We start from the raw sequence: 23,657 nt of genomic DNA, 5'->3' as shown, positions 1-23,657 counted from the left end.
GCGGTTCTGCTGCTGTAAAAAAAAAAAGAAAAAAAAATCTCCCGGGTGCTCTGGGAGCCTGGCACTCTGGGAGCCTCCCGCTCCCAGCCGCCCTGGAGAGAAACACTGATTTTTCTTTTCTTTATTCTGACACCAATAGTAAACTAGCATTGTACCCGCCCTCTGCTGATGGGCGGGTACAATGCTAGTTTACTATTGGCTATTGCAAACTGAAATAGCCAATAGGAATCTAGCAATGCATTCCAATGGGCAAAAACATATTTTTTTTTTCTATTCTGACACGGCCCCGTGTCAGAATAAAGAAAAAAAAGAAACAGCAGTGTTTTCTCTCCTTGGCGGCCGGGAGCAGGAGACTCCCGGAGCGCCAGGGAGAGTTTGCTGTTTGGAGATCAGTGTCCCTGGTTAGCAGGTAACCAGGGACGCTGATTTCTCTGCAAGTTGCCAGAGCCAGCCGTTAGATCACTGCTGGCTCCGCCCAGCTGTCAGAAGCAGGCTGTCGGCCGGCCGCTCGGCCAGCTTCAGCTTTTAGCGCGGCTCAGCCGAGCCAAGGCATATGCGTTCGGCTCGACTGAGCCGCTCGGCCACGTTCGGGAGCTGTATGGGGCCGAAGCTAGCCGAAGGATCGGCCGAAGCTACGGCTAGATCCTTCGGCAGCTTAGTGAATAGACCCCCCTGGTCTTCGCCCTAATTAACTGCAGGCCGGAGGGCCTCCCCAACAAGGCCTTTAGATTTTTCCTTCCCGTTCTGACTTCCGCAAAGAGAGAGATAGCTATAAATTGGCTTACAAAGACCCTTAGCATTTTAAATGTGATTACTCATATGCATTGGATCATGGCTCATGAGAAACGCACCATGCAACTTGATAATACTATGCACAAATGTGAAGCCACCTGGTCTCCTTGGATTAACAAATATCTCAACCGAGCTATCCCCTACCACCTTTGCAACATTTGATACTGCCCAAACATCCTTCCAGATGCGTGAATCCCCCGCCTCTGCGCACGGCACAGACCCTCCTCTTTCTTTTCCCCCTCTATTCCTTCCCGACCCTAACCGCTATATGCTCTTTTCCCCCATGCCTCCCCACATGTTGTATTGTTTACTGTCAGTGGTATCACTCTCCTAAACACAAGGTTGCTCATCTAACTAATTTTTCTCGAGCTACATATATGTCTGAACCGTTGTTTTGCTCCCAAACCCCACATACTCTGGGGTCCCTTTGCATGTTGAGTACTAAACTCCGCCCAGTATATAACTGTCATGGTATTCCAAGGCAGGAATTTAGTTTACTATAAGCGGTCGGAGGTGAGCTCTGTTTTTGTGATGTGTCCCAAAGGCAGTGATTCGGAACCCCCAACAGTCGATACTCTCTGTCACGCGACTTACCACAGCCAAGCTAGTCTTCCTCTACTGCTGTTACTTTTAGCATGTGGTACATGTTTTTTTATGTACGAATGCCCTGAGTTTTGCAGGCATCAGTTTGACAATGTAAACTGTACTTGTATATTTGTACTCTTAATTTCAATAAAAATGTATTTGAGAAAAAAAAAATGTGTATAGAAATTCCGATAATTTTTTTACTTCTCTTATCTCCCCTTTGGTCTGTTAAATATACAATTTAGCCTTTTGTCATGTTTTTGATAAGAGAAAGAGGAGGCAGGGCTGACACTACTCAGTCCACAAAAATGCTGTGTGTTCTCAGCTCACAACAGGACTTGAGTCCAATTCTGGCAGATCAACATTTTCAGTAACACAATGATCAAACAATGAGCAATGGGACTTTCAGAAATCCAGGATAGTGAGCTCTTGTGTGAGTTGGAAATGCAGAATCCCCCAGGGCAAGGAGTCTAAGCCCCAGCCAGGTTTTCTCCAGAACTCCTGATGGTGGAGATGGTTTTGCTTCGTGCCGGTGCTAGGTTGCGACCCCCAGGTTCTTCCTGCAGCAAATGTGGAGACAAACTGCCAAAGGATATGGACACAAGGCAGAGTACAGACAGGCAGAGACTAAGAGAATTCCCAGGAAAACAGACAAAAGGTCAGGACAGACAGCACACGAGTGAATCCAAGAGACAAAGGCAAGGTCAATCCAAGGAACCAAATTGTAGGACAGGGCAAAGGCACAGACAGGAGCTTAGAGGCAAATGGAACGTGCCTGACAGGACTTAAATAAGGAGATAGATAGGGGGCTGGGCAGTAAGTAGCTAAGAGGCAAGGTATATTAACCTTTAGGTGAGGCAGGTGACACCCATAGCTGCTAGCTCTGTGCAGCAAGGAGCAGAGCACACGCTTGTAGAACTATGGGTACCAGCAGAACCACATCAGCAAAGAGGTGAGAACAATCCACAGACCTGCGGAACCACAGGTAACAGATCAGCTCTGCAGCTGACCTGTGACAGGGATTTTTCAGGTGTTACTTCAAAGGATTCATACAAGGAGAGTACTTAAAAGTTTAAAAATGCTTTGTATTATAAAATAAATATTTAAAAGATATCATAACAATTGGGTGCTTGTGCTGATATACTTGTATGGTACACATAGCTGCTTCCACATACCACCCTCATATACTCTTATGATTGTAACGAGCCCCTGCTCGCTCGGTTCACTCTCCTGGCACTCCTCTGCTACTACTGGATCAGATGTCAGACCACAACGTCTGATTTCTCGGTCGTCCGATGCTCCGGGATTCGAACTACTGCTCTGTGCCGTTCGAATCCAGTTGTGATAGCTCAGAACAAACACCAGGCTGTATGTAAGTTCAAACAGGAATCTGCTTTATTGAATGCACACAACACACTTTTATACACAGCAGTTTGAACACCCCGCCCAAACCACCACCTTCCTCTTGGTCAATTGTAAAGTGCCTTCTAGTCCTCACTTAGGTCCTCTTGACCATGCAAATGAGGACTTGAAACAGGGTCAGCAGGGATTGGTCCGATATCTTGAATGGGAGGGCTGATATGTATAATGACACAGAGATGTCCCAGGAGATAAAGTATTCCAAGGACCATGACAATGATCATATTTAATATTTTGTTTACTAAATGTTCTAGTCCATATTCAACAATGCAATGGGTCTATACAAAGAACATAATAAAGGGTCCTTCCCAGATTTTGGTAGAAAGATGACATGAGCGTCATATAGCGAATCTGGCAAACACTCCCTGGCAAAACAGCAATCATATAATACTTTCAACCTTGGAGCCAAGTAAAATTTTTACCACTCTGCGGGAAAGCCATCAGGACCAGGTGCTTTCTCAGCGGGTAAAGAAGCAACAGCCCACTCTATCTCCTTTTCAGTGATCTCAGCGTCCAATAATCCCCCCCCCCCCCTCCCAAGACAGGGAAGCTCCAGCTCCCCAAGTAAGGAGTAGGAATAACTTTTTAATGCTTTGCATGCCAAAATGTTTTTCATATCATTCATAGCACATATGGGGACCTTCATTTGGTAATTAGTTTTTTGTATTACTCTGAATATATTCAGCAGAGTAATGGTCACAAATGTGAAAAATGCAATTTAAGGGGGTGTGGTTTGACTATGGAGCCTTAAAGAGCTTCTGTTTCTTGCTCCTGTGGCCGCTGCTCATTTAGCTCAGGTAATCCTTCCCTGTACTTCAGAGACCAGAGCAACCTAGCGGGTCTCGAGGTCAGGATTCTCCACCAGGAGCTCTCCTTAAATTGCCCAGCAATGAACCTATTGCCCTATTGCCTTGGGAGTGTTTTTTCAACATGAAATAATATTGTGGGAGGTTAGCAAAATACTTAATTGGTGGCGTAGACACCGCAGGGCAAACAAGGCGTCCCCAAATCGTTGCCGTTAGCCAGGCTGCCAGACAATTTAGGCAGCCGTTTGTTGGGTCGAGAGGCCGCCTAAGAGAGAGCTGCCGGATGAGAGAGCTGCTGGGTGAAGGAGTAGAGGTCGAGGCGGGACCTGAGTCGGGGCTGGGCCGGAGCTGCATGAGATGTGGCCTGGCCGCCCCAGGGCCCACTAACGGGTCGAACTGGGTCGGGGAGCAGGAAGCCGAGACAGGAGGCTCCGGGGGTGTCAGTTGGTACAGCGAGCTGCTGTCCTCCCTTCTTCTAGTGCGGGCTCTGCTGGAGGCGAAGCATCTGACTACTACACCTACTATGGAGACAGAGCGGCAAGCAGGTAGCATGGCCTGGGGAGGGCTTGTATTCTAAGTGTTCCCTTAGTGTTTTTCTGTGTTTACTTCCAAGTCCACTGTTTTGCTAATTCCAGAGCCCAGTGCGTCACTAAGTGCAGAGGCCAGTGCATCACTAAGATCGAGCCCAGTGCGTCACTAAGGGTCCTGAGTCCAGTGCGTCACTAAGGGTCCTGAGTCCAGTGCGTCACTAAGGGTCCTGAGTCCAGTGCGTCACTAAGGGTCCTGAGTCCAGTGCGTCACTAAGCGCGGAGTCCAGTGCGTCACTAAGTGCAGAGTCTGTGGTGGGCTATGCAAGGTCTCAGGTGGGCTTACAGGGTCACAAGATATCCTTTACAGCCTGCCTGAGACCCTGTCTTCCCTGCTACAGTATTAACGCACCCTGTCAGAAGCTGGATAAAGCATGCACGCTGTATCCAGCCACTGACAGGTTATGCAAAATGTGTCTTATACAGGAAGGGGTGGGTCAAATGTAGAGCGGGAGGGGGGCACCCGAGTGTAGTCTTGCCTAGGGCAGCACAAAACCTTAATACACCACTGGGTGTAGAGATCTAAGAGTTCATGTAGTTGTAGCGTCAGGGTTTTGTTTATTGGTAGGTTCCAATATTTCGATCTGGTCTAGAAGGGAAAGCAATTCCCGTTGGCGTTTTCTCTTCTAACGGGCCCCTATTTTGATCAATAAACCCCTAACAAAGGTCTTGTGGGCACTCCATAATGTTGCATACTTATCCACGGTGCCAGAGTTGAGTTCAAAGTATGCTTTTGGATGGTGTAATATTCTGCAAACAACTCAAACTCTGAAACCATTTATCAGAATAACTCAAAACGTTGCACATATGTCCACGGCAACCTCTTCTACCACGGTTGTAAAACCAGGCCCGATCCCCAAATCAATATGGCCGCCACAAGCCTATCACTTTTTGACATTGCATCCAATTGCATAAATGTGCATTTATATCACTAGTGAAGTATGTTAAACTTGTTATACATATGATAACTCATCATAACTGCCAAATACAATATGGCTTCCAGAGGTCACCAAGGTCGGCGTAGGTCTCAGGTGGGCTTACAGGGTCACAAGATATCCTTTACAGCCTGCCTGAGACCCTGTCTTCCCTGCTACAGTATTAACGCACCCTGTCAGAAGCTGGATAAAGCATGCACGCTGTATCCAGCCACTGACAGGTTATGCAAAATGTGTCTTATACAGGAAGGGGTGGGTCAAATGTAGAGCGGGAGGGGGGCACCCGAGTGTAGTCTTGCCTAGGGCAGCACAAAACCTTAATACACCACTGGGTGTAGAGATCTAAGAGTTCATGTAGTTGTAGCGTCAGGGTTTTGTTTATTGGTAGGTTCCAATATTTCGATCTGGTCTAGAAGGGAAAGCAATTCCCGTTGGCGTTTTCTCTTCTAACGGGCCCCTATTTTGATCAATAAACCCCTAACAAAGGTCTTGTGGGCACTCCATAATGTTGCATACTTATCCACGGTGCCAGAGTTGAGTTCAAAGTATGCTTTTGGATGGTGTAATATTCTGCAAACAACTCAAACTCTGAAACCATTTATCAGAATAACTCAAAACGTTGCACATATGTCCACGGCAACCTCTTCTACCACGGTTGTAAAACCAGGCCCGATCCCCAAATCAATATGGCCGCCACAAGCCTATCACTTTTTGACATTGCATCCAATTGCATAAATGTGCATTTATATCACTAGTGAAGTATGTTAAACTTGTTATACATATGATAACTCATCATAACTGCCAAATACAATATGGCTTCCAGAGGTCACCAAGGTCGGCGGCCATTTTGAATTTGAATTTTTTTATAATTCATAAAATCATCTCCTTTAAATCTCTCTAACTACAATATCTTCTCATGTGCTATGACCGGCTCTACTGCTTGGCCACCTTTTATTGCTGCTTGCAGCTATATTTAAAAAAAATTGGAACTGTATTTCACTGTCCATACCTTGACTTGTCTTGTTGTTTCCGTCTCTATACCTTGCCTGATGCTTATCTATTTGTAAAGGGTTTGTGTTCTATTTTATGACCTATATTACTTTTCCTGTAGGTGCAGAGGTCACTTGATAAGTTTTTCCACTCTGTTGTCACAGTAAATGAAAAAAAGTACTGCTCTGTTCTGCGGTAAGTTATATTATAATTCTGAATATTCAGTGTTTTTCATTGTGCACTTTGTAACCTACTCAGCTAGTAGTACACATTCTTCAGTTTGCAATGGGCTCATATATAGGCAACATCTCCCTTCGCTGTTTAAATAATAAGCAATCTTAAAATATTGTAAGTGTGTAAGATTACTTTTTAAAGATTTATATTTCCCAACTTTTCCTTTGCTTGGCCTGTGGATATTCACACCTTTGCAACATCAGGAATGTGTGCGATGCACATAAAGGAGCGTGCATGCGATTGTGCATCCCATACGCATATAGCATATGTTAGGTGCAGTGCTATTATTTCTTAATAGCACCTCAACACACCTAGTCTTCGCATGTGCATTGTATTGCACCACATTGCATAGTAATCTATTACCATGTCATATGGTGCAATTCGATTTTTAAAAAAAAAGGTGCATGCACTTTTTCAATGTGTTTTAGCTGCAATAGGCTTTCAGTGTGATTTAGATGCAATAGGCAGCCCATTCATATAAACCTACCTACTGCAGAATTTCACAATGCACCCTGCAGCACCTTTTACAATAACGCATCACAGAGGTGTGAATGGGACCTAAGAAGCTGAGTGACAGGTTGTGTTTGCAAAATGAGCTCATGCCGTTTGCAGGGTAGGAACTATAAGGTTTAGAAGGGTCACTCCACTCTTAGCTCCTGAATAGTCCTCAAAATAAATAAAATGATGCTGCTGTTTGTAATAGTATGTGACCGTTTAATCAGTGATTGCTCTGACACAAGTGTTCCTTCTCTCTGTTTTAAAAGACTTTTTACGCTCATTCACACAAGCCTCCTGCATTTGTTTTATTTAAACACAGGGATAATCGATCTGGGAAATATGAATAAACGTGATACCTCCCAGATCAATTTTTCCTGTGTTTACATGAGTTCAGAGTATCTAATCTGCCCCGGACACACAGATTTCTATTTTCTTCTAAACACGGCTAAATTAAATGCATGCAAATTCAACGTGTGAATTATACCATTCAAAATAATTCCATGCATTTGTATGCGTTTAGATGTCCTACAAAATATATACATGCATATAAATGCATGCCTGTGTGAATGAGGCGATTTTCTTTTCTTCCATTATTTCACTGTTTCTCATTTCTCTAATTAAGAGGTGATGTTAAGTGTCCATTATACTGTATACATATTGTGACTGGGGTAATAGTTAATGGCAAGATTGAAGATTACTTTTGTGTTGAGTGCACATGTGTTGAGTGCACATTGTGCCAGGGTGAATACCTCTGTGGCAGATGTGAGCAGGTTACTTTTTTGGAACTTTCATTAGAGTTCTGAAGGAACACAATGCAACTCTGAGGGAAAATGACAACCTTGCAGCTGGTAGCCACTGTCAGATTTCAATGAAAACAGCAGGGGATTCCTCCAGCCATGCTTGTAAGCATGGATGGAGGAATCTTCATTCAGCCCGCAGGTCGAATTAAGAAAATATAGCAGTGTATACCCAGCTTTAGTCAGGAAGGCCAGATAGGGAGTGAAATTACTGTAGTTAAAAGGAGTGGTAGGGACTCTGAGAAAAGGAAGGTCACCCCTGTGATTAGGCATCCAAACAAATTTGCTAAGTTTTCTTTTTTTGTAAATGTTTTATTTAAAGACTCTTCAAACATTACAAGCAGTACAAGGAATGTAGAACATCAAGAAAACAAGAACAGAGAAACTAGTACATAAATCTTCTCTAAAGATGTATGGGAATCAAGGACTCCGTGTCTCTGAGCAAGTAATGTTGAGATAATCGGGGTCATGTAATCCAAACAGGGGGTCATGACTCTGATGATAAGAGTGCAATTGCAGAGTAGATTGTGAACAAAATTAGAAGGAGTAGATAGGAGCATAAAAAGAGAAAGACGAAATGGGAAATGTTGAAGAAAAAAAAATGTAAGGAAGAGGAACACAGGAAAGGGGGAAACCCCTTCTCCATCCAGACCACGACCAGCTGGTGACAGGTTCAGTAGACCAGCAAGGTTTCATATTCTCTGGAAAATGTGCATTTGTGCCAGTAAAACCAGGTATTACTGAACTGTTCCTCGCGGTGTTGTAGAGACTGAGTAAGGTCTTCCATATCTTTAATTTCATTGACCTTTTGAAGCCAGAGCGAAATTGAGGGTGGCTTGGACTGCTTCCATTGAAGCAGGGACAGGACTTTGCAGCGTTAAGGAAATGTATAAGCATTGAATTATGATAACGTCTTTTAAACATGTTTTGAAGGTGGAGCAGGTATTTAGCCAGATGGGAAACCCAGATCTGTGCCAGTGACTAGGAGAATAATATCATGTACCTTATCCCAAAAAGGATGGATGATAGGACAGGACCAGAAAATATGAAGTAAAGAGCCAGTTTCTTTGCAACAACACCAGCACAGCGGGGAAGAAGATGTAAAGAGCCTGTGTAGTTTCTGTGGCACCATGTACCACCTAGAGAGTAGCTTATAACTGGCTTCTTGGAATTTTTTGGAGATGGAAGCTTTATGTGTGAAGTAGATAACATAGTCTCTCTGGTCATTGGACCACGTAATTCCCAGGTCTTTTTTCCATTGGGGATTGAAGTGCAGGATGAAAGTAGGAGAAGGCTGAATAACAATCTTGTAGCAGTGGAAAAGCATATGGCGAATCAACCTCTGGACATTGCATAGCCGATCAAATGAGGAAGCGGGGGAAGAAGCGTCCCTCTGTTTCAAAAGACCAAGGAGAAAGTGTTGATGCTGTTGAATTTGCCAGAAAGGAAGAGGTGGATCAGTCAATTGTTGAAGGGCTTGGATGATTTTGATAGCATTGCCTTCAAGAAAGTGGGTAAGTCTAAAACAATTGTTACATAAGAGAGGGAGAAATCTAGCATCCTGGAGGCCTGGAACAGAGTTAGGATGATCTATAATTGGGAGCATTCCTGAGGCCAAGGGGGGAGCAATCAGGATTTCAGATAGTGAGGTCAGTACTTGGAGAGTGGCAGAAGACGGGGTGGTGAGTGAACAGAGTCCAACTTGAAGCCTCCAGCCAAGGAAGGGCACCGAGAGGGAGTGTAGAATCTAACTGAGTCGAATGGTCTATGCAGGACATCCATCAGATATTTTGGGGCCCCTTACACTAAGCTTGGAGCGGTGGAAGTAGAAAAAAAAAGTGTGGTGTGCAATATAGTGAAAAGGAAAGTGTAAAATTATACAGCAATCAATGCAGAATGGCACTGGCTATAGAGGACTACAAATCCCAGCAATAATACATTATACAGCACAAATCAGAATATACCACCATACAGTGTATAACAGTGTATGCAGCCCCAGTCACATCAGTCTCTGTACAGTGGAGCTTACACTCTAATGTCCCCCCTCAGTCACATACTATTATTATACATGTTGTGACAGGGTACACGATTCTGTGTATGTCGGTGAGAGGTTGAAAAGGGCAGCTTTCCCTGGCTTGGAAAGGGTTAAGCCTGGCCCAACAGGTAAACCTCCTCTCTCTCTATTAATTAGCCTGCACCTGATAGTGACTGGGAGGGGGAGAGAGCTCAGAGTGAGATCCAGGCTGCACTGGATGGACGCAGACTGGATTTGGGGAATAAGGTCTGCCAGAACAAATGTATGTATTGGACTGTGTTTTTGTTCATTTATACTGGAAGCTGGAATAGCCGCTCCAGTAGGACGTAGTGAGGGACACTACTGTTTAGTTAGCCTCCTAAGGTGGAGTAGGCCTTTTTATTTGTGTTACTTTTGAGTTCTGCCGGAAATTGTTTGTTTAAAAGGGGGAATGTACCCTGTCGATGATAAGAGACTTTTATGTTGCATGCAATAAAGCTGCATTTATTGGCAATACTGAGTAAAGACCAGTGACTTTCCTACAATGTATATATCTCTGACATATACTGCAGTGCTGTACAGAAAACACTGAGCCAGTCACATCAGTCTCTGTACAGAGGAGCTTACGCTCTAATGCACAATGGCAAAAGATGAAGGGAGACTACAAATCCCAGCAATACATTTATACAGCAATGCAGAATAGTATATGAATTTTACTCTGGGCTTAGTGACCCGCTGGACTCTGGGCTTAGTGACCCGCGGGACTCTGGGCTTAGTTACATAGTAATTGAGGTTGAATAAAGACACATGTCCATCAAGTCCAACCTTCTGTGTGCATGTGTATGGTCCTACTGATGTGTGCGTATGTATATATAGGTCCCTGTTTGATCTCATTCTTAAGAGTACTTGTACCCCTGTATATTATGATCCCTAAGGAAATCGTCCAATCGCCTCTGGAATGATTCCACACTCTTAGCTGAAATCACAGCATGTTGCAGCGAGTTCCAGACCCTGACTGATCTAACTGAGAAGAAACCCCTTCGCCCCTTGTGCTGAAATTTTTTCTCCACCAATTTTAGGTGGTGGCCTATTGTCCTTGTCATGGAGTTAATTGTAAAAAGTTTGCTGCTAATGTTGCTATCCCCGGTAAACATTTTGTACATGAAAATCATGTCCCCCCTTAATCTCCTTACTTCCAATGAGAACATGTTTAAATTTAGTAGCCTTTTCTCATAGCTGTGGTCCTCCATCCCCTTTATGAGTTTGGTTGCCCTCCTCTGGACTCCTTCCAGCTCAAGGACATCCTTTCTGTTCACTGGTGCCCAAAACTGGACCACATTTTCCAGATGAGGCCGAACCAGTGATCTATAAAGTGGCACTTGTCCTTGCAAAACATTCCCCTCTTAATACAGGACAGGACCCTACTTGCTTTGTTTACAGCAGCCTGGCACTGCAAGCTATTATTCAACCTGGTCTACAACGGAGTTCCCATTAGTGTGTAATCCGCTTGCTTATTTTTAACCCCGAAGTGCATTACTTTACATTTATCAACATTAAACCTTATCTGCCATGTAGTTGCCCACTCCCCTATTTTATCCAGGTCCTCCTGTAATGTTATGGTGTCTAAGTCCGTGTCTATTACCCTCCCGATTTTGGTGTCATCAGCAAACACTGAAACATGGCTGTTTATCCCCTCCCCAATATCGTTAATGAATAGTTTAAACAGCATGGAGCCCAGCACAGAACCCTGTGGCACGCCGTTCATGACCCTGGACCAATCTGGGAAGGTGCCATTTATCGATACTCTCTGGACATGTTCCTGTAGCCAGTTTTCTATCCACGTACACACTATTTCATCTATGCCCATAGACCTCAGCTTGTGTAGTAAACGTTTATGTGGTATCGTGTCAAATGCTTTTGAAAAGTCCAAATATACCACATCCACCGGCCTCCCTCCCTCCAGATCTCTACTTACCCCTTCGTAAAAAGTTAGCAGGTTAGTCTGACAGGAACGGTCTTTCCTAAATCCATGCTGGTTGTCATTTACTTTGCCATTATCCTGAACAAATTCTAAGTGGTCCTTAATCATACCCTCTAAAACTTTACAAACTACCGATGTAAGGCTAACCGGTCTGTAGTTCCCCGGATGGCATCTGGACCCTTTTTTGAATATTGGGACTACCGTAGCCCTCCGCCAGTCGCTTGGCACTCTGCCAGCCATTAAGGAGTCTTTAAAAATGATGAATAATGGTCCCTTTATAACCTGGCTTAGTTCTTTAAGTATCTTGGGGTGCAGGTTATCTGGTCCTAATGCTTTATTTGCATTAAGTAGTTCTGTGTTGTATCCCGGTTTCTGTCAACCATTGTAACCATTGTGGAATATTTTGAGATGAACTATGTGCGTTCTTATGTATATTAACCCGGTCTTTTTCCTGAGTGTATACTGAGGAGAAAAAGTTATTCAACGCCTCAGCCCTCTCCCTGTCATTTATGACTAACTCCCCATTTTCATCCATTATTGGGCTTATCTGCTCCTTCCTTACTATTTTACTGTTTATGTACCGGTAGCATTTTTTTGGATTTTTTTAAATTGCTATGGCTATATGTTTTTCGCACTCTATTTTAGCCGCCGACCTACTTTTTTACATAATTTGTTACATTCTTTGTAATTATCGAACGCCAATGCCGTCTCCTCCATCTTATATTTTCTAAATGCCACTCTCTTGTCCTTGATGTGTTGCTTTACTGATCTATTTATCCATACAGGCTTAGTTTTTGACCTTTTAATTTTGTTCCCCAACGGTATACATTGGGTAATTGCCATTTGTAATGTGTTCTTGAAACATTCCCACTTCTGTTCAGTGCTCAGTTTCTGTAATAAGCTTTCCCATTGGATTTCACACATGAGCTGGCGTAGCTTATCAAAGTTAGCCTTCCTGAAGTTTAGGGTTTTTGTCCGACCACCCGACTTCCCTTTCCTATACCCAATATTGAAGGTAATCACATAGGAATCACTGTTACCCAGTGTCTCCCCAATTGCAATATCTTCAATTATCTCTGCATTATTAGAATTTTTTTAAATCTAGGATTGCATTTTTCCTAGTTGGGGCCTCCACCATCTGATCCATGAAGTTGTCTCGCAACTTCAAAGGGCCGCCTTTGCCGAATGTGATGATAATTGAAGTCGCCCATAACGACAACATTACCCTGCTTCCCAGCTTTTTCTATTTGGGAGTGTAGCTGTGCCTCCTCCCCCCATATATCTGGTGATTTATACCAGACACCCACAATATTTTTACGGCTAGCCTGCGTCCTATTCCAAGTCTTCCTCACCATTTAACGCGATATTGTCCCGTATGTGCACCTTTAGATAATTTTTAACATAAATGCAAATTCCCCCCCCCCCCTTCTCCCACACCTGTCCCTCCTGAACATGTTGTACCCTTGTTCGTCGCCCAATCATGTGTGTTATCTAGCCAAGTTTCCGTTATTCCCACTATATCGAGGTTTACTTTGAGTAACATAAGTTCAAGCTCTTCTAATTTATTTGCTAAACTTCTAGCATTGGTGTACATGCATTAAATTTTTGTCCTATCGGATAAATGCAATATACTATCTTGCTTCCCACTACTTTTTTTTTTATTTTGCCTAGCTATGGGTGGATCATTGCTAATTTTATTAACTTGGGCCATACGATTTGCTCAGTTAACTACGTTGTCTATGTTGATTTTGTTGTTGACTGGAGTGAGCCCCCTATTGAGCCGTGTATTACTGCCTTCCGTATTGTTTTTCCCCTTGTTTACTTGTTCACTATTTAATTTATATATGTTTATGCCCTCCCCCCCATTATCTAGTTTTAAATGCTCCTCCAGTCTTTTAACTATTTCTCCCCCCAGAAATGCTGCACCTTCCCCATTAAGATGCAGCCCGTATCGGGTGTAGAGCTGGTAGCCGACTGAGAAGTCAGCCCAGTTCTCCAGGAACCCAAAGCCCTCCTTCCGACACCAGCCTCGGAGCCACTTGTTAAGCTCCCTCAAACCTCGCTGTCTCTCTGGAGTGGCTCTCGGCACCGACAGTATCTCAGAGAATACTACCGTGGAGGTCCATCTCTTAAACCTAGCACCCTCGGAACCCGTTTTTTAGGACACTCCAATTGCCACCTATTTTGTCATTGATGCCGATGTGCACCAAGACAGCTGGGCCGTGCCCAACCCCATCCAGTAATTTGTCAATTCGGTCCGCAATGTGCTGTACACGAGCCCTTGGTAAGCAGCACACTGTTTGGCGCTCACAGTCCCGATGACAGATTACCCTGTCTGTCTGCTTGATGATGGAATCTCCCAACACCAAGATCTGTCTCTCCTGACCCTCCATACTGCTCCCATCCTTGCCGGAGCAAGCACTCCCCCTGCGCATAGAGGAGGCGTCCTGCTCCAGCAGCCCCTGAACTAATGTCCCCAACATCCTGCAACCTGGCATATTTGTTGGGGTTAATCAGATCAGGGCTGACCTCTCTCACATTCTTCCCTCTACCCCTCCTAACGGTGACCCAACTACCCACCTCTGGATCCTGCTCCTCAAGATCCCCCTCCTCATTCAGTGACCCCCTGGACTCTGGGCTTAGTGACCCGCTGGACTCTGTGCTTAGTGACCCGCTGGACTCTGGGCTTAGTGACCCGCTGGACTCTGGGCTTAGTGACCCTTAGGAATGGGGCCTCAGCCTGTCTCGAAGCCGTTGGATCGGCAATGCTGGGGCCCCACACTGCTAGGGCGAGGCCTCCTCCGGTGCTGCGGGGGCCCAGCTGCCTCCTCGCCTTTCACCGTTGGCCGATTAATTATGTAAGGGTCCCAGACGGGCCCCCAGGCTGCCCGGGCCCCTTACATGAGTATCGGCCATACCCCCCGGATGGTGGGTCTATGCAGTGAGCCTTAGAACCCCATATGAAGTGAAGACATTTACAACGGACAGCACGAAGAAACTGTTTAGGTACACTGGAATGGTTTATTTATTTTAAAGTTCGAGAGATTGCCATAGCGCTAAAGGGCATTCGACAAGTGGGGAAGTGAAACTACAGACTTGGTAATGAAAAACAGCAAGTCATCAGCAAAAGCTGCAACCTTATGCTGTTCTGACCCAACCATGTAGCCCGAAATGTTGAAGTCCTTCCGCATGTGACACAGAAATGGTTCCAAGGTGAGGATAAAAAGCAAGGGAGACGGGCAGCCCTCTCTTGTACCATTTTGGAGAGTGAAGCCAGTGGAAAGGCAATCGTTGACCTGTACTGCAGCAGTGGGAGTGAAGTAAATTGCTCTTATCCATCACTCTTATCATGTTGGAGCCAAGTCCAATACACCCCAGCGTGGCATCCATGAAATCCCAGTTAGCCCTGTTGAATGCCTTTTCAGCATCGGTGGACACAAGAATCAGGGGTATCTGGAGAGAAGGGAAAAAAGAAAAGGCTTATACCCAGAGTACCAAACCCAATTTTGATTAAACCCTAAAGTAGGGTGGATTTATTGACAAATTACTCTCAAGACAGCCCCCAACTGTTTAACAAGACAGAAAAAAGAGATTGTGAAATGATCAAAATAGGATCAAATCAAAGTACAGTGTTAATGAGGGTCGGAGAGTCAAAATGTTGTACAAAATAGTATAAATGGATTAATTAAAATTCTTGGTCATTATAAACACACCACTTAGCCACCACTTATTATTCTCTAAAAAAAGGTTATTGCAACAACCCACACTCGCATACCAAAAAACATGCACTCTAGGACGGGCTGATCAGCATCGTGAATGGTACCGGTTTAACTCAAGTTCATTGAGGAAACAGCGCTGAAAAAATAGTGTACAATATGTAGCTCAAAATGAGATACAATATGACTGTTTAGCCTTGGAAACTCCTTTATAGTGTTTTAGATCTTTCCAAAGATGCTGAAAGGATTGTAATCTCTGAGAGGAATGGTGTAACTATTGATCAGTTACAATTGTAGCCACTGCTCTCGGAATGAAACAGGCAGACCATGAGACAAATGGCTTAGTCAGAGACTAATTTGGAATAAAGGAACAAAGTCCTAGTAGGTTCAATTAAGTAAATTCACCCAGAGTATTTGTCACACATGGAAGAAGGATACAACCAAACAGTGTGTAAAGTCACGAACAGTAGTACTCACGGGTGCTGGATTACTTACGGACGATTTGTCTCAAAGGGTCTATCCACTGCCTGTTGCTTCTGATAGTCCTCTGTAAAGGAATCAATGCTCTTTGTTTAAAGAACTGAGGCTCTTGGAAAGCTTTCTTGGTATGTAGAGTGGTTCCAAGGGCTTTGAATTGGTTGAAAGTATAGTCATGGAATCGCGCTGTATGCCATCACGGACCGGGAAGTTTAGTGCCATAACGCGTTTCGCCCCGCCTTCTTTCCCAGGGCTTCGTCAGATGCTGATAGGGGGCGGTTGCATAGAGTTTTTTGTTTTTTTTTACTCTTTATTTAATTTTTCATAAGTCAATATAACACAATATTTCCATGTATCACATTTACATCCTAATAATATAATAATATCAACACATAGTTATCTATATACAATAACCATCTTTAGTTATTGATACCCTTCCCCTCTTTCCCTAAACAAAAAAAAAACAAAAAAACCCCAACATCCCGTCCCATCCCATCCCTTACTCTCTTCTCCCCCTCCCCTCTCCCCACTCCACTCCTCCCCCCTCTTATTAGTTTTTATTGCTGTATATACCTTATATATTCTGTGGAAGATTGAAACACTATCCACTGTGCCCATATCTGACGGAAAGCCTCCTCTCTACCATACAAGGTAGCTGTCATGTCTTCCATTAATTTAATATCATTTATCGTTGAGAACCACTGAGCCATTGAGGGAGAGTCACTCCTTTTCCATAAGGCTGGTATACACGCCCTTGCAGCATTATTAAGATGTATCAGCAAGGAACCTTTTATATTTCTTTAATGACAAGGTATTTAAATGAAAGACGAATTACTCTGGTCTATCTCCTAGATCAATCTCTGTCAGCTTATAACAAATTATTTTAACTACATCCCAAAAAGTGCATATCAGTGAGCATTCCCAAAAAATATTAAATAACGTTCCCTCTTGCTGTTTACATCTCCAGCACTTAGAGGAGGTACCTGGGAACATCAACTGGAGATGAACTGATGTCATATACCATCTCGCAAAAAACTTATACCCTGCTTCTTGTATTTTGTTTGAAATAGATGCCTTATGTGCCAAGTGCAGGATCCTATTTATTTGCTCTCTGGAAAAAGGATGACCTAGTTCCTGTTCCCATTTTCTAATAAACAAAGGAGAGCTCTCCTTCTCTAGGTCCATTAGTTTAGAGTATGCCATAGACAAAGTATGTCTAAGGGGGGTCTCCAAAAGACACACTTTTTCAAAAGAGGTCAATTCCCTAAATAGATTAATTTGTTTTGATCTTGAATGCAAATAAGATGTCAATTGAATCAGTTGCCATTCATTCAGAATATGCCCATATTTGGTACGCAGGATATTTTTTGATAAAAATTCCCTATTGTTACTAAAATGACTAGCTCTAAAAATATTGTCCTCTATCATCTTCAAGAAAGCTCTATCCGTACCCCGGGTATAAAATCAGGAGATCCCAACATAGGTGTCATAGGGGAAGGTATTGATGAAAGATCTGTATCAGTAAAAAACTTGCGAGCTATTTTTAACGTCGTTTTAATCAGAGGATGTGTATCTATCTCTTGTGATAGAGGGGTAGTAACCCACGGTAGACCTTGTAATGGAATATTGGAGCTTAACTGTTCCAATCTAATCCATTGCCTCCTAGATGAGGAATTACACCACTCGAAAATTCTAGCCAAATGAGAGGCTTGGTAATACTTTAAAGGGTCTGGGAATCCAATCCCGCCCTTTATTTTCGGTAAACATAGAGTTGACCATTTAATTCTAGCTTTACCTCCTGCCCACATAAACCGCAAAAATAACAATCTCAACGAAGAAGTAAATTGACTTGGGAGAGCTATAGGTAGTGTTTGTAGAAGATACGTATATCTGGGAAGAATATTCATTTTAATTATATTGTTTCTCCCAAACCATGTAAACGTTTCCTTGTTCCATCTATCAAATTCCTTTTTAAAGGTATGAAGCAGAGGTTTAAAATTATATTCATATATCTTAGTAAGATCAGCCGTTATATTCGTACCCAGATAACGTATATATGTTTGTGACCATCGAAATCCAAAAGACTCTTTAAGTTTATTAAGAGCCACAGGGGGAATAGATATGCCTAATACTTCTGACTTAGCTATATTGATTTTATAATTTGATATTTTCCCATATCTCTCCGATTCAGACAAAAGTACCGGTAATGACACTATCGGTTTAGTAAGGTAAAACAGAAGGTCATCTGCATATGCTGCCACCTTTTGTTGTCCAACACTAGTTCTGAGCCCTTGTATATCTAACGAATTACGGATAACACCTAATAAGGGCTCTATGACCAATGCAAAAATCATAGGGGACAATGGACATCCCTGACGTGTACCATTAGTTATCCCAAATGGTTCAGATAAAGTACCGGCAATTTTTTACTACTGCCGATGGAGAAGAATATATTGCTGCAATCCATTTCCTCATAGATGGGCCCAGCCCTATATATGACAGTGTTTCCTGGATAAAATCCCAACTTTATCAAATGCCTTCTCGGCATCTGCCGAGAACAGTAATAAGGGTGTGTGGGACGTTTGTGCTAAATGGATAATATTTAATGTCCTAATCGTATTATCCTTTGCCTCTATTTATTTATTTATTTGTTTTCGTGTCTCTAACCCAGATAATAGTAATCCAGCTGCGCCCGCTCGTGGATAACCCCTAATAAAGGCCCTATGACCAATGCAAAAATCATAGGGGACAACGGGCATCCCTGACGTGTACCATTAGTTATCCCAAATGGTTCAGATAAAGTACCAGCAATTTTTACTACTGCCGATGGAGAAGAATATATTGCTGCAATCCATTTCCTCATAGATTGGCCCAGCCCTATATATGACAGTGTTTCCTGGATAAAATCCCAACTTTATCAAATGCCTTCTCGGCATCTGCCGAGAACAGTAATAAGGGTGTGTGGGACGTTTGTGCTAAATGGATAATATTTAATGTCCTAATCGTATTATCCTTTGCCTCTCTGGTTGCTACAAAACCTGTTTGATCTAAATGGATCAGTGAGGTCATAAATGGTGACAACCGATTAGCTAATATTTTTGTAAAAATCTTCAAATCTAGGTTTAGCAAAGATATCGGCCGATAGCTTGCGCAAGAATGAGGATCCTTACCCTCCTTATGGATTACCGTTATATGCGCTCCCAAGGTGTCTCTGGGGATTGATTTACCCTGTAGTATCGAGTTAAAGGCTCTTATTAAATATGGGATAAGTATCTCTGGAAAAGTTTTATAATATTTTAAAGTAAAGCCATCTGGGCCCGGCGCCTTACCTATCTGCATGGTTTTTAATACTTCCCCTACTTCTTCTGTAATTAAGCCCTCCATCGATAATACATCTTCACTCGAAAGGGATGTAAGTCCTGATTCTCTAAGATATGTTTTAATTTCTTCCTGTCTCTTCTGTGTCGCCCTTGAGGTGTTTAATGGATGTAAATTATAAAGGTCTTGATAGTACTGTCTGAAGACTTTAGCAATATCTTGTGGTGCATTTACCATCCACCCCCTAGAATCTACTATTCGCATTATATGATTCGATGACCTCTGGCCTTTTAACGCTCTTGCTAACATCCTCCCTGGTTTACTACTATATTCATACCAGTTACGTCAATTATATCTCAGCTTACCCTCAACTTTACTCATCAATAATTCATTTAGTTGATCTCTGGCCATTTTAAGTTTCGTCGCTATATTTTGTGCTTGTGATTTTTTATGTATTTTCTCCAAGTATTCAATTTTTGACAATAAAGACGCCTGCGCTGCTGAAGCGATTTTTTTTATGATAAGAGCTTAAGCATATAATTTTACCCCTAATTACACATTTATGTGTTTCCCAAAGAGAGAAAGGACTAATACTTTCCTAATCATTCTCTAAAAAAAACCTTTCCAAATCCACTCTAAGAAGGGCTTGCATTTCTGGATCTGAGAGTAAAGATTCATTTATCTGCCATAGCCTCTGTCGGTGACCACCTGACCCAAGTGAGATAGAACAAGAAACTGAGGCATGGTCTGAAATTCTAATAGTTAATATGTCAGAATGTTTATACTGCTCTGAAATACAGTTCTATTTATGGAAACAATTAAAAATCTATGGTTAAGGAGATTCCCAATGTATTTCCATAAATCAAAATTTACGCAAGTTCTTTCATTTGCGCTGACTTCGAAGACAAGAGGAATACCAAATTATACAAATACATATAATATAATAACATTATTGCTAATATTTATTACTGCAATGAATAGTAAGGTTTCATAAGGAATTTTTAAATAAGCCCCTTTCTTCAATTCATTGAACAAAGAAGAAAAAAAAAACTCTTTAGAAACTCCAATCTCTTGTAGGGAGACAAGAAAGTAATCAATCAAGCCCTACACAGGCTGGTACTATCCTAAACTGATATGCGTCTGAGACCCCCACCATTTACGATCTGAAGAATGTTTATATTAACATTCCTAATTTCTCTGTGAAGGTCTCTGTACAAGAAAAGAATGAACTTATTTTCACCTTATAGCACATAGACAAAATGGCTACTAGTAAGCCCATATACACCTCTGTAAAATGACATGTTTAGGCCTATGAAATCGATTCCTTTCGGCCCAATAGTTCTGACAAGTAGTTTAGCAAATAAGAGATGCGAAGCCCCTCTAGACGTATCTATTAGGGAGTCTAAGGCTATATTCAAATCTCCCCCCACTATTAGGCTCCCTTCTCTATATAGATTTATTTTAGCAGTGAATGTATCCAACATTGTAAGTTGATTCTCATTAGGCAAATAGATATTTACCAGTGTGACTTTAATATTCGCTATCTCACCCTTCACAATTAGGAGTCTTCCAGAATCATCCACTATTACCTCCTTCATTATCCACAGGACCAGTCTCGATATAAGAATGCTAACCCCCCTCGAATTGCTCATGGAGGATGGACAACGGTACCCATGAGGATAATGATAGTTCGTAAATTTTGGAACTCGGTCTATAGCAAAATGTGTCTCCTGTACAAAGATTACATGTGAACTGATTTTGCATATATCTGCCAGCAATCTTATCACGTTTCTCTGGTGTATTCAAGCCCTTAACATTATATGTTGTAAACTTGATATCTGACATTAGAAAGAAGAGTAAAAGCTAGGAAGAGAAAAAAGAAAAAAAAAAGACGAGGAAAAGAGAAGAGAGAAAACACCCTACCCCCGCTTCCCCCCCCCCAAAAAAAAACAACTAAACAAACAAAAAACAAACACCCCAAAAAATAAAGACAAATTAAATCCCTCCCCAAAACTCTATCAATTCTTCAATTACTTCAGTTGGGCTTCTGGGTTATTTCCTCTCTCTAATGTTCCTAACTCCAATTATCTCCAAATAGCCCCCAAATAAAACCTATGTGGGGGGCGTGACTGGTGGTAGTCAAGCTCGAGTCTCTCGCTCCACTCCACGCTTATCCTCCCTCCCTCAGATAAATAATTAATGATCCCTCTTTTACTAAACCAGACCCCCCACCCCCCCCAAGGGGAAAAAAAACGCTACCATTTAGTATATTACAACTAAGTGTACCTATACCTAATTAATTCATTTATCTGTGTATCCAGCTTATTCCAACTTGTGAAGCTCTATTATCTATAAATGCAATCATATACACGCATGTACCCATATACATGAACACAATCATACCCATACACCCACCCCCATTTCAAGTTCTGTCCTCTTTAGTTACTTAATTAAATTTGTGTTTGTTGAATTATTCATTAATTTGAAAAATATTTCTAGTGATATTCAATACATTACATAATACCAAATTCTATCTCTATAGGGAAAGAATTCCAAGTGCTGATAGATACAATACCCCTCCCTCCCATATAATTCAATCACTTATATCTACATTTTGTGATCCTTAATCTATATACCCCAAATATTTTGTGTACATCAATTCAAAGATGGCTCCTGGTTAGATACCGGCTCCAATATGACACCTCTAATAACAAAAGTTTCCAAACTTTACCCTTTCTTCCCTCCCTTTCTCCCCCCACCCTACCCCCTAACATGCCTTACGCTTTATCCTTAATTTACCCAATAAATTAGTTTAAAAAAACAAACAAAAAAAAACCAAAGGTCTGTATTCTTTCCTATTTTCTTTCTTCCTAGAGGGGTTCTAACCCCACATCATCCATCCAAGAGCCTCATATCACATTTCTACTAATCCCCTCCCCTCCTTTTCAAAATAGGCAGAAAAGACTAAACAATTTCTTTAACATATTCTCACAGGTTATACCATTCTACCAATCCCCTTTATTCCCTGTTTTTGTTTTGTTTTGTTTTTTCCATAAAGTCTTGATTCACGTCAGATTGGGATCTGGTATATTGGGGATCCTTGACTTATTCCTCCAATCCAGTCTGGTAATATAATTGGTTCTATCTCCAAAAATCTGAATAAAGTTTGTAGTTGTTGTGGAGACTGGAGACGAAATGTTGAGGAACCGTTACGTATCACTAAATGAAATGGGTACCCCATCTATAAGTTAGGCCCCGGTCCTTGATAAGTATCAAAAGCGATTTCAATGCCTTCCTTATAGCTAGTGTTTTCCTAGATAGATCTGGAAACAAACTAATAACGGAGTTCTCCCAGTCAATAGGCCCCTTCTCCCAGGCCTTCCGTAATATCTGTTCCTTAACTGTATAAAAATGCACTCTACATATCACATCTCTGGGCTTCGTTTCCGAGGAAACGATCCCCACAACACGATGGATTCTGTCCAATTAAATTTCTGATGTTCTATTTGTATCCAAGTAAGTGTTCAATATGGCAATTACATTAGATCTAAGGTCTTTTCCAATTATATTTTCTGGTATTCCCTTGATCTTAATATTATTACTTCGATTTCTGTTCTCTAGATCATATAGATTCAGTTGATGTTGTATGAAATTCTGTTCCATGGTATGGTGTAATTTTTCTAAGACCCCTATGCGAGTTTGCATATTAGATAGATTTTGCTCCACATTATCCACTCTAGCAAAAATTTGAACAGTACTAGCTCGTATATCTTCTATTTCCTTTTTCAGGGTCGCTTCAATGCGTTCTGTATGTACCTCCTATGTCTTGTTTAGTGGGAAGTGTATTCAAAATAGCTCTTAATTCCTTATTGTCCAAGGCTCCCATTCCCTCCACCATATCATTAGAGCTTTTACTCACTGTGGGTTTCTGTGGGCTGGAAGTTTTTGCTCCTTTAGATTCCACCAGGTTCTTTTCTGTTTCCATCTTATTCTTTGGACCCATAGTAGAAGATCGTCTTGCTCCTGGAGAATGTATGAGTGAGGAACTCTGTTCAAGTATAGAGGAATTTGCTTGTTTCCCGGCTTCACTTTTGTCTGAACTCAGGGATCCAGGAAACTCTCCTCGTTGCTGTGTATGCTGCACTCCTTGATTAAAGAGAGATGGGAGAGTCCCTGTTTTCACAGAACTTCCCTTCGTTGTTCTCCGGTTTGTCGACATCCGAGACTGACATTCGTCACTCTGTCAAGATGACACACTGCAGCCGACTCATACAAACTCCTGAGCCAAGTCACCTCGGTTCATCAGGCTCAACCTAAGATGTTTGTTTTTCTTAGTTGGAGCGGCACCCTGAATTCAGCTGTGTCTCAGTTAAGGAATGCCTGCTGTTCGATGGGGTATACTATGTCCAACCACGGCCAAACAGTCTACCCAGCTGGAATGATTTACTGCTCCCGAGGGAAGGAGGAAGACGCGCTGAGCTCGAGGATCGTGTGCTCACGCTGCCATC

The 23,657-nt window shown here is 42.3% G+C and overlaps 1 protein-coding gene across 1 annotated transcript in view; it reads left to right on the top strand.

Annotated features, from left to right (window-relative positions):
• Positions 1 to 23,657, top strand: part of LOC108801477 (tRNA-dihydrouridine(20) synthase [NAD(P)+]-like) — a 76,550-nt gene that overhangs the window by 14,051 nt on the left and 38,842 nt on the right. Inside the window, exon 2 of the mRNA XM_018573361.1 lies at positions 6,236 to 6,309. Within this exon, the coding sequence (XP_018428863.1) occupies positions 6,236 to 6,309 (74 nt within the window). The remainder of the gene's footprint in view (positions 1 to 6,235; positions 6,310 to 23,657) is intronic.

The sequence above is a fragment of the Nanorana parkeri genome, unplaced genomic scaffold (genome assembly GCF_000935625.1).
Source record: "Nanorana parkeri isolate BGI_ZX_2015 unplaced genomic scaffold, ASM93562v1 scaffold2346, whole genome shotgun sequence".
NCBI classification, from domain to species: domain Eukaryota; kingdom Metazoa; phylum Chordata; class Amphibia; order Anura; family Dicroglossidae; genus Nanorana; species Nanorana parkeri.
The sequence above is the reverse complement of the archived record's forward strand: the minus strand, read 5'-3'. Positions and strand labels throughout refer to the sequence as shown.